Source organism: Pelophylax lessonae, assembly GCF_965119305.1.
Source record: "Pelophylax lessonae genome assembly, chromosome: 3".
In the NCBI taxonomy this organism is placed as follows: domain Eukaryota; kingdom Metazoa; phylum Chordata; class Amphibia; order Anura; family Ranidae; genus Pelophylax; species Pelophylax lessonae.
Genome location: NC_138770.1, coordinates 393248662 through 393261005, shown reverse-complemented (window position 1 = coordinate 393261005; position 12344 = coordinate 393248662). Strand labels below are relative to the sequence as shown.

At 38.3% G+C, this 12344-nt stretch overlaps 1 protein-coding gene across 5 annotated transcripts in view; it reads left to right on the top strand.

Moving 5' to 3' along the window:
* Positions 1-12344, top strand: part of SCML4 (Scm polycomb group protein like 4) — a 177465-nt gene that overhangs the window by 129434 nt on the left and 35687 nt on the right. For 3 of the 5 annotated variants that reach the window (XM_082249221.1, XM_082249222.1, XM_082249220.1), the window contains one exon: positions 8369-8488. The exons of the other annotated variants lie outside the window; for them this stretch is intronic. In XM_082249221.1, coding sequence (XP_082105347.1) covers positions 8369-8488 — 120 coding nt within the window. The remainder of the gene's footprint in view (positions 1-8368; positions 8489-12344) is intronic. 5 annotated transcript variants of the gene reach the window in all.

Here is a 12344-nt window from a genome sequence, read left to right as displayed (position 1 = left end):
TTCTACTTCTTTAGCTAACTGCAGTGAACTTGCATGGAAGTTTTCTTCATCACCCTTCTCATCTAGACGCTCCTGTCGAGGAGTTAACGTGGATTGCCTAGAAGTCTCTGTGAGATGGTTGCAGTTCCATCTTTGGTAAATTTTTGTATCACTTTTGCTACAGTATTCTGACTGATAAGTAAAGCTTTGCTGATCTTCTTGTAACCTTCACCTTTCCTTTGTAAAGAAATTATTTTCTTTCTCAGGCCTTGTGATTTCCTTTCCATGTGGTGCCATTGCTGACAGCATGACACGGGAAAGGGGATTTCTTTGTTAAGTAACACCCTTTTATAATAATCTGTCTGCTGGACACCTGTTTAATGAATAATTCGACTCACCTGTAGTTGAATTTTTGTTAATTAGGATTTTGTTGTCTAAAATTTAGCTTTGATCCTAAGGCCCCTTTCACACAGGCGGACCGTTCAGATCCGCCTGTCCATTTTTTTGGCGGATCTGAACGGTCCCCCCCATGCATCTCTATGGGGCATCGGATGTCAGCGGAGACATGTCCGCTGACATCCGATCCGATCTGATCCGTCAAATCTGGACGGATGGAAACCCTATTTTCCATTTGTCCAGCGGATCTGATGGGATCAGATGAGAAGGGACCGACGGTCCGTTCCCATCCGATTCCCCCATTGAGATGTATGGGGCTCTGACAGCTGTGTCTCCGCACACAGTGCGGAGAACAGCTGTCATTCTCCTGCTCAGCGGGGGATCGGCGGAACGATCCCCCGCTGAGAAAAACTAAGACTTTTAGTTGGGTGTATTCATTTTTGCAACATGGTCTTGAATTAATTTGTTAGGAAAAATATTTTTGTGTGTGCAAATTAAGAAATCTTGGTTGCAATCAATGGCCTGCATTTGTGGGAGTATTTTGTAGTATAGTGTCCCATAGAAAATGTTGATTCTAAAAGGAAAGTAAAGATTTTCTGACAAATCTGTTGGGGTGTAATAATTTATGTTGAGCACTGTATATATACTCCTCCTCATGTCGATTTACTCTGCCGCTTATAGGCAAAGCGACGTAGACCTACGTTGCTCGCCCACTAGACTGTAGGGGGCGACCGCGCGCCGCCGGCGACGCGCTCCCGCCCCCGCTCGTTCCCTGGGGAGCCAGCGCCTGAGACCGGCGGCTCCGATGGCCGCCGGCCACTCGCGATCTCCCTCAGGAGAGGGAGAAAGACAGACAGCTGATGTAAACACAGCCGTCTATCATTCTCCCTGAAGTAAGCACAGAGGCTATGCGATCCTGCTATATAGGATGGCATGTTTCTGTGGCTACTTCACTAGCCACGCCCCTGGACAGTTAGAATCACGCCCCTAGGGACACACCTAACCCCTTGATCACCAATAAAGTTAACCCCTTCCCTGGCAGTGTCATTTTTACAGTAACAGTGCATATTTATAGCACTGATTACTGTAGTAATGTCACTGGTACCCCCAAAAGTGTCAAAAATGTCAGTCAGGGGTCCAATCTGTCCACCGCAATGTCGCAGTTCCGCAAAAAAAATTGCAGCTCGCCGCCATTACTAGTTTAAAAAAACCCAATAAAAATAACATAAATCTTTCCCGTAGTTAGTAAACGCAATAACTTTTGCGCAAACCAATCAAAATACGCTTATTGCGATTTTTTATACTAAAAATATGTAGCAGAAAACAAATTGGCCTAAAATGTAAAAAAAATTAGATTTTTACATTTTTTCTTTGAGAATTTCATATAAAAATGTAAAAAATATTGTTATTTTTTTCAAATTTGTCGCTCTTTTTTTGTTCATAGCGCAAAAAATAAAAATTGCACAGGTGATCAAATACCACCAAAAGAAAGCTCTGTTTGTGGGAAAAAAATACGTCAATTTCATTTGGGTACAGTGTCGCACAACCGTGCAATTGTTCGTTAAAGTCACGCAGTGCCGAATCGCAAAATAGGGCTAAAGTGGTTAAAACTGTTTTAATTGTGCATTGCCTCAAACCCTTTCTGGAAATTGTATGTCAACTTCTTCTCAATATCTTTAGAGAATCCATACGTTTACAACATGTAGATACAAATAATTCCCTTAACCTCCCTGGCTGTATGATTCTTTCAGATTTTAGGTGCTGAAAGCAGTGCCATTATTTTGCATGCAATCCTTAAAAATGAGCAGCCCAAACCAACTATTTACATATGATTTTTTTTTTACTGTGCGTTCTTCTTTATAACATCTCGAGTATGATAACGTTTGAAACACAAAATCATAGATTAGAATATAATAAATGACTATAAATAAGTTATGTATGTATGTATGTATATGTATATATATATATATATATATATATATATATATATATATATATACTGTATATATACATATATATTTATATGTATACATATATATATATATATATATATATATATATATATATATACATATATCGTATATATATATATATACATAAAAAGTACAGTAAAACTGCAGGAAAGGGCACTGGGGGGCAATCTAATGTGAATTTATTTATTTATTTTTTCATTTTGCAATGTATCAGTGTGTTTGGTGTGTTTTACTTTTGAATTTGCCGCCGGTTCCACCCCCCTGCGACAGTGTTAATTTAGTCTACTAAAACCGACTAAAACGTTTTCGTCGACTAAATTAACACAATTTTAGTCGACTAAAATACGACTAAAACTAAAACAATTCAGATGACTAAAATACGACTAAAACTAAAATGGCATTTTAGTCAAAAGACTATAACTAAAACTAAATTGAAATTTGCTGCAAAAATTAACACTGGTGCATGCTCAAAGCTTAATACCATAAATAATAACATATTAGATTTTTCACTCCAGGACCAGCAGTAGTATATAATGAGTTTGGAAATTGTAGAGAAATGCTTAAATAATGCATTACAAATTACAATTGAACTACACCCATTCGATTATAGATGACTAAAATGAGTTTTAGTCGACTAAAATGTAGGACGTTTTAGTCGACTAAAATGTAGGACGTTTTAGTCGACTAAAATGTAGGACGTTTTAGTCGACTAAAATGTAGGACGTTTTAGTCGACTAAATACGACTAAAACTAAAACACTTGCAGAAGACTAAAATGGGACTAAAACTAAAATGCCATTTTAGTCCTAAGACTAAGACTAAAACTGAATTGAAATTTGCTGTCAAAATTAACACTGCCCTGCGAGCGTCACATCGCAGGAGATGGAAGCCGGGGCACAGAGAGCATCATACATCGCTGGATCCTGGGGACAAGGTAAGTAACACCTCTACCAGGATCCAGCAATGCTTCTGGCGGTACCCCGAGTGTGGCTCGGGGTTACCGCTTTTGGCACTGAAATTAAACCCAGAGCCACACTCAGGAATACCGCTAGGAAGGTTAAATAAAGTATAAATTATACATCTCCAAAAATCAAATTCTTTTCTCTAAACATGCGGTGACATGTTACCCTTACATTTTCTTTATTTGGTTCTAAATATTATACAATATTTTACATAAATAGGCTATATGTTTTAAACACAATATTTTAAATTTCAGTTATTTACAGATATACAAAGTGTGTCTAAAATGGTCGGTGAATGATCCGATATCTCAACGGCAACATGGGCGCAGTGTGCATGCATGCACGTGGCTATCCAGAGACACACTGAGAAGTGCCACCTAGTGTGGAGTACACGAGTAAACATCACTTTCTGGTACCAATTGACAATCAACATTGTCATGACCATTGACTTTTGCAGGCGACTCTTTTTGGGTCGCGGGGAAGACGTGAACGCCATTCCATTGATTGCTGCTTGGATTCTGGATCAAACTGGTATCACGAGATCTCATCTCTGTGACAATAGTTCGCACAAAGGATGGATCCTGTTCACACATGGTAATAAAATCTTCAGAGGTTTCCATCCGTTTTGCTTTCTGTTCGTCTGTCAGCTTGTGCAGCACAAACCGGGAACAGATCTTTTGCTTACCCAAATCTTCGTGGACGATGGTGCCCATCGTGTCCTTGCCAATGCCCAATTCCTTTGCAATCAATCATAGAGTCAGTCACTGATCTCGTGTCAGCATTTGTCACACTTGCTTGGTGATGTCTGGGGTTCTGCTTGTCAAAGTTGTTTCCTTCCCATAGCGAAAGTGTTTAAACGCATTTTCTGCTCAAGGCTTCCATCCCGTAGCCTTGCACCAACATTTCATGTGTCTCCGTCACCACTTTCCCCAATTTGTAGTAGAGCTTGATGTTCACTCATTTCTCCATTGCACTGTGACCCTACCTCTCACACTGACTATGTTCGATTGCCCGCATCGGGTTTACTCTGACGGTCACGTGTACTACACGCGCTTCTCGATGTGTCTCTGGATAGCCATATGCATGTGCGTGAATCTGGCCCATGTTGCTGTTGAGATATCGGACCAGTCTTGTCTATATTCCCATCACACACATTACTGGATCACAGACTTATCTGTAGCGGGTGCTATAGTGATTACCAGCTATATAGTGATTACCAGCTGGGCACTGGATATATCACATATCAATACACATATTTGCCAGCACACTGTGGATCTTCAATTGCAATCACATGCCTGACGAAGGGGTCCTGCATGTCTCTGAAATGTTGCACTAGTTCTTTTGTGATGTGATCTCTCTGCAATAAATGCTTTGGACTGCAATTGAAGGTCCATGTGTGCTGCCAAATATGTCTGAGATCATTCACCAAACTTTTTAAACACGCTCGTATCAACCTCACCTTGTAAGGATACCCCCTTTCTCCTTGACTCTGTAGGGCATCCAACTTTCCATAGTTTGCCTAGTCCAAAAGGGGAAAGATACAAATACAGTCAAGAACGGTCAACCTGGCCATGTCTTTAAACTATCCCCCACTTCCACCCCCATTTTAGGCTTCAACTTTCTGACAGGGCTGTCAAAGTCAAAAACTTTTATTACCTAAATGGTTATACCTGTAGGGTAATCAAGACCAGCTTTTTTCTGCATTTTGGGCGAACAAGGTATACTAGCCTGTGCTTGCCATTCTCTAAAGATCTGCCGATATAACTTGACTTAAAATAAAATAGTAATAAGAAAAGAGGATAGCTGCAAGTTTAAAAATACATCAAAGGAATAAGGGTATTAAAGGGTGTTACTAAAGAACACAAAATATATATGATAGTTTTTTTATATAGCTTGTTAGTGTTACACAATCTATTTTAAAGCTGTATATTTAAAGGTAAGATAAAAACATTTTGCATGCAGCTTCCCCCCATACCCCCCCCCCCCCCTCTTATACCCCCCTTAACCTCCCTGGCGGTATGATTCTGTCAGGAATTACATACCAAAAGCGGTACAATTCTTTTCATGGAAATTTGGCGTTATGTATTATAGGCCTACAATTCTTAGTAATTACTGACTTAAACCTGACCAAAACAAGAGTCTAGTAGACATCCCAGATGTGATAAATTTGAAACACAAACTCATGAATTATAATCAAATAAATAATATAATTTTATTATTTAATATATAATATATATAATAAAATTATATTATTGATTGATTCAAGCAGCTTGCGATGGGGGCACTTAGTGAGGGGGGAGCCAGAAATGCCAATGGGGGACCCGAGAAGAGGAGGATCAGGGCTGTTCTGTGAAATAACAAAAGCTAAACACCAGAAAATGTCCCGTTCCCAAGGCTAGTCCATGTACTCTCCTTATACAGGCTCCTCCAGGTAAGTAAAACACAGAAGCTCAGTTTGGTTCTCACATCAAGATATCCACCAAAGATTTTTACTTGGTGTAAAAAAAGTATATAGAATTATTCCTGATCCAGAGCAATCGGTTGTAGTTTTTGTGTAGTATATGTATATACTATGTATATACTTGGAATTTTTTTGCCTTAAGGTAAGGGTTCTGGAATGTAGCAAAGAACTTGTGATATTAGTCTTTACTTGAATGATTTTACATGTTGGCAACTGGTGGTCTTCTAAAGGAAAAAGGTATAGGTTTTAAATGAAATTTCTTACACATACCATAACAAAAACAAAACACAAGAGATAAAGAATAGCTTGGCCCATATATAACCAGTACCTATGTAATGTAGCTTTGAGCATAAATTAATTTAAAAATGTATGGAAGAATGATATTAAATACATATTTTGATTGACAAAAAAGTAGCATTTTTACTGATAGGCAATACATACGTATTAACTGGTTGCATTGTTTTAAGTGTGAGGAGGTGTCTGCACATATCTGCTGCATCTTTCAGCCCCCCTTCCCCCTAAGCCTTACAAGAATGCATGGGCGTTCTGACAATAAAACCTATGATATTTTCTGTATCAGCTTTTGGTACTGGAGCTTGCCTACTCCCGCCCAGCTCCCACACATTGTAATTAACCCATCATTAGTATGGGCTGCCTCACTGACCAGTAGGAATATGTAGGAGACATGAGGGGGTTGGCAAGCCTCAGTACTGTCAGGAAATTATTTACCTAGTCACAAGGATATGGCATATATGCAAAGCAAAGGGCTCTGAAAGTCACTGCAGATATGTGCAACCAGATCTAAATGTCTGCATTTCAAGTCAGCTGCTTTTTATTGCTTACAGTAAGCTTCTCATTTAAAAAAAAAAAAAAAACAGTAAGGCTGCCATTGCCTACCACTGAAAGTTCTAATTGCTTGCCCATTATTTCTGCAATGCTAAAAATAACTGACCTGAAGCAAGTATACAGAATAAGACTTTGACTTTTCTCTAGTTTTACTGATGCTGTTTCAGGTTACTAAAACAGCTAGGAATTTTGTATTTTTAGAATTAGGTCAGTAATTGCATCCCAATTTAGTTTACGGTAATCTCTCACCAGAAGGACTGTATTGAGCCACTGCCTGTCAACCTGTGTTATTGTGAGCAGGTATAAAGCAGGCACTACTTCTGAAAACTGAGTACAGTTTTTTATTTTAAATCTAAATTGTAAGCTTCAGTGCACATAGAAAAATAATCTTTACATTTGCATCTTTCATCTGTGTGCTTTTGCTAAAGTACTATGCAACCTTTGTGTTGAAATAAATAGGCTGTCATGCATAGCTCAGCAACATTGCATATCCATGTGTCCATTTGTCTGCAGAACTGCGCTAATAGACCAGTGCTCGATGTCCACTTCAAACACTGTAGATATGATAGTCAGCACTCCTAAATCTACCTAGTAAAAACAGAATTTTTGGAACACAGCTAAAATCACAGGAAGCACAACAGGTTTCCATTTTTTCTTAAGCAATATGGTATGCTGCTTAAAACTCCTAGATACAGGTGGTTAATGTGGATTATCCCCAAGATGATAATATTTGGTTTATTTCATTACAGTCTGATTTTTGGAAATAAATGTTATTTTAATGTATTTATTAACTGATACATTCTTTCACATATGATCATACATTCTGGTAAGCTTCATTTGTTGATACAGTGTGCTTTTGGTTGATTACAGTGCATTCAAATTTGGGGTATTGCTGGTGCAGACCATATTTTTCATGTTGCTGGAATAGCTACCTATATTTAAAACTCCTGCCATTTTTCTTCATTAGGAAAGAACAGGGAAAGGTTAGAGTTTCTGTCAGGTTTTTAATGTTGTCTTTGTCCCTAATGTGGAGCTTTTCTCCCACTCTGTCAGCACAGGAATTGAAGGGAAAGGGTTAAAAAAATGGTATTATTGATTGATGCCGTACCTTCTTGTCCTGTCACAAGCATAATCTCTATTTCTAGTATGAGTATCCAAGGTACAGGAATTGAGGGGAAATATCCCCAATGGGTTGACAAACAGGTATTAAAAATGTAATAGAAATTTTAACTCTTTTCATCTCAAAAAAAAAAAAATGTTTGTAGTTCAGCTTTTAGGAGCTGTTAGCAGCATTTTGTATTGCTGGAGAAAGAACTTGGGTCTGACACATGGTCTCCTGTGATTTTTGCAGTGTACTACTGATAGAGTGCTGATTTTAGTTTGATGGTTCAGATGTGTTGGCTACGTTCTTTAAATCTATAGCAAGGGAGCACTGGCTGTGGGAGTGGAGCTATGTACTAGATAGATGACCTTGTCTTTTTACAGCCTACATTTGCCATGGATGTATATACAGGCTGTATACATTTGTAAACATGTTAATATTATGGTGTTGGGTGGGATGAGGCATCTGCAGATATTCATCAAAATACCTTATACCAAATAAATATTGTGAACTTAATTTCAAAGTGGAAGGAATACATGCAAATTTGAAAGGTCTTTTTATGGGCTTGCTTTTAGAAATCATTTGTAAAGACAAAAAGGGTGGTGTATCCTAATTGGGAACTGATAGCATTGTTCTCACTTATGTTTTAGTATATAAAGGCTCCTGTGCCACTGTTCAACTTACCCGATGAAAGGGCCATAGCCAAACCGAAACGTTGTTACTCACTGAATGCCCTCACAATAAATCTTCAAGCACTGAATCTTCAGAGTGTGAGTATTTAATTTTTTTTTCAGGATACACCACCAACCTTTAGTCTTTACATACATTATTTCTACATATTTTCATGTATCACCTCCTATATTACCTAAAGTATACATTTCTACTTTTTAAACAGGTTGGGGCCAAATGCCCCTCCTTGCACACTGTATCTCATTGATATTTACCATGACCTTCTCCACCACAACCCTTTGGCCTAATGAGGAGGTCTTGAGCCCCAAAGCCAGCACTGGCCGCGACAAGAGGTCGCTGGTTAATCTGAGGTCAGCAATGGGGCATATCTATAGGATGAGGAGGATGAGTGTGGGAAGCTGACCCCCAACTTGTAATAAAATTGGAGCTGTATTGTAATTAAGGTGTAACACTTATCCCAAACTTGGATTTAATGTTGCAAATTTAAAGTAGAATTCCAGGCAAAAAGAATAATAATCTTCAATTTTATGCCTACTATATCCTGCTTTTTTATAGCCATAAACATCATGTGTGTACAATTTACAATGTACAGTTCCCCTTTAGGTAAAAGACCTCCCCCTATTTGATGTGTGACTAATGTGACTGCTGATCTTCTGCTACCTTGATCACCCCCCTCCCTATCAGCATACTGAGAAAATTCCTAGTGTTAGACTGACAGTACTGTTCCAAGCTATAAATTCTAATAGTTTCTCACTATTGGCCCTCCTTCTCTCTCTCTGAGTCCTGGTTGTACTGGGGATTATAGTAAGACCTTACGTAAGTACTTATGCAGCAATATGTAAAAATTGAAACTTAAAATGTTTGGGCAAGATGATGTCCATACCTATAATTAAAAAGCATATAATAAAGAGCCATAGATTCATTTTTGAAACACTTCATTAAGGAGTGCCTTCTAATTGTTCTGTCAAAATATCAGTACTAAGAACTGTAGTTAGCTTCTCATTGCCATTAATAAGGTTCAAATCTATGTATGTGGAGTGTCAAAAGAAATTTGAACAGTCAGTTAAAGTGTAAAAGTCAATTTTCTTGTATGTAAGAAGTCAACATGTTTAAACACACCTACTTCATCAGAGCTATGGATAATGAGTAACATAAACCTCTTGAAACATCTGTTAAAATGTATTTTGGCTCTTCACATACAAATCTGGATTTCCCACAGGTAAGCTTCCAGCCCCTACAATGGTGACTTAATTTTGAGAGGAAGTCACCTATATCCTTCTAAGACACTAATCAAGACATGTCACCCCAACTACCCTCACCCACCTGCATTGACTGATAGGTAAAGGGAAGCAATACCAGTTTTAAGTACCTTAAAACACCTTGAAATATCATGCATCTGGTGTTTATGTGGCTCTCATGTATCTAACGGTCATTGCATGCGTGGGAGAGCTAAACATGTAGTTACCAATTACCACTGCTCTTCCTCTCCTCTGTTTAGGAGATCAGCAAATTTGCATATTAAAAGACATCTCCTCTTGGTAAACTGTAGAAAATAATTGTCAATAGATTATATTTAAGCAGCTTTGCCATTAGAAATGATTAAAGGGTTCTCATTTAGTCCAACGTTCTTTCCTAATATCAGCCATTATTTCGTTACTAAAGTTTGGTTCAGTACACAGTTAAAACAATAGCCCTTATAAATTCAGATATACACTATATAGCCAAAAGTATTGAGATGCCTGCCTTTACACGCACATGACATTTAATGGCAACCCAGTCTTAGTCCGTAGGGTTGAAAATTTAGTTGGCCCACACTTTGCAGCTATAACAGCTTCAACTATTCTGGGAAGGCTGTCCACAAGGTTTAGAAGTGTGTCTATGGGAATGTTTGACCATTCTTCCAGAAGCGCATTTTTGAGGTCAGGTGCTGATGTGGACAATTAAGGCCCGACTCACAGTCTCCACTCTAATTCACCCTAAAGTTGTTCTATTGGGTTCAAGTCAGGACTCTGTGTAGGCCAGTCAAGTTCCTCCACCCCAAACTCGCTCATCCATGTCTTTTTGGACCTTGCTTTGTGCACTGGTGCGCAGTCATGTTGGAACAGAAAAACGCCATCTCCAAACTGTTCCCACAAAGCTGGGAGCATAAAATTGTCCACAATGTCTTAGTAGTTCCCTTAAGAGTTCCCTTCACTGGAACAAAGGGGCCAACCCAACCACTGAAAAACAACTCCACACCAAAATCCCCCTCCACCAAATGATTTGGACCAGTGCACAAGGCAAGGTCCATAAAGACATAGGTGAGCAAGTTTAGGGTGGGAATGAATTAGAACGGAGACTGTGAGCCAGGCCTTCTCGTCCACATCAGTGCCTAACCTCAGAAATGCGCTTTTGGAAGAATGGTCAAAAACTCCCATAGACACACTCCTAAACCTTGTGGACAGCCTTCCCAGAAGGGTTGAAGCTGTTATAACTGCAAAGGGTAGGCCAACTCAATATTGAACCCCACAGACTAAGACTGGGATGCCATTAAAGTTCATGTGCATGTAAAGGCAGGCATTCAAATACTTTTGGTAATAGAGTGTAAATTACTAAATGTATATCTCATTCTAATTTCCTTTTTAGCAATCCTTAATGTAATTTATTAAAATAGTCTTGTTAACATCTGTGAAATCACTTATTATAATGTTTGAATATAAAGTACAAGAAGAGGCAAGGTACAATTGGGTATATTTAATGAGACATACAGTGTACAGCAACCAGTTAGTAATTACTGTAATTGCCTAGACTGCTTAGAAACTATAAGTCTGTTTGCGGCTATGTGCTTCTGCACTTTACACATATACATTGCACATTGCACTTTTGAACTGTTTGTGCCTGTTTATCTAGGTACCTAAATATATAACCCTTGTTTTTAAAATGCTGTACAAATGAGTATGCAAGAAAAATGAATGTATTTCAACAAGCCTAGTTTACATCATTGTGGTGCTTCCATGTGTGTTTAAAAAAAAAGTATAACGTGCTTTATTTATTTGCATGTAAATTCACATTAATGCACATAAACGCCCATGATTGCACCTCAAATGCACATAATGCAACTCAGTAAAAAAATAATAAATAATGCATAAAAAAGCACAACAAATATGTGCCGCAAACAGATTACAAATGCTTGTAAACACATGTGCAATACTGCACAGTGAACGCTGGGATTGTGGTGTAAATGGGCCCTAAACCTTCAATCATACAAACATTAGGCAAGTACACAAGCATATATGCATTCCCAAACCTTCAGTCATGCATACAGAATGGCACAACATACAACTGCTAAAATGCTACATTCAGCTTCCTTATGTATATATATTATTTTTAGGTAGTACTTAAAGGGTAACTCCACTTTCGTGGGGAAAAAAATTAGCAAATAAAGAAAAACGAATATAGTGTATACAATTGCGACACAAGTCATATTGTAATTGAATGTTATTAAAAAAAATCCTTTTAAATCTGCAGCCGCTGTAATTTTCTGAAAATGCAATGCAATATGGCTACCTGGAGGTTCTCTGTACACAGAATGTGTACAGAACACCCCCCAGAAACATAATTTCCTGCTTGTGTGATTGGCTCACTTATTTTCCCAGAAGTCTGCGCTTAGGCTGGCCATACAAGTTCAATGCTCTTGTACAATTTTACTTTAGATTTACCAAAAACCATATAATTTAAGGTCAAAACAAAACAACTTTCAATTGTATCTAATTAGGCAGGCCCTTGCACTACATAGTTTTAAGAGGAAGTAAAGCTTCCTCTGTAACTTGTACCTATAGGTAAACCTATGATAAGGCGTACCTATAGGTACTGTAAATATCTCCTAAGCATGCACTGTTTAAGAGATATTTACTTTGCATGGAGCCAGTGACATCACTGGCGCATGCGCTCTCAAGG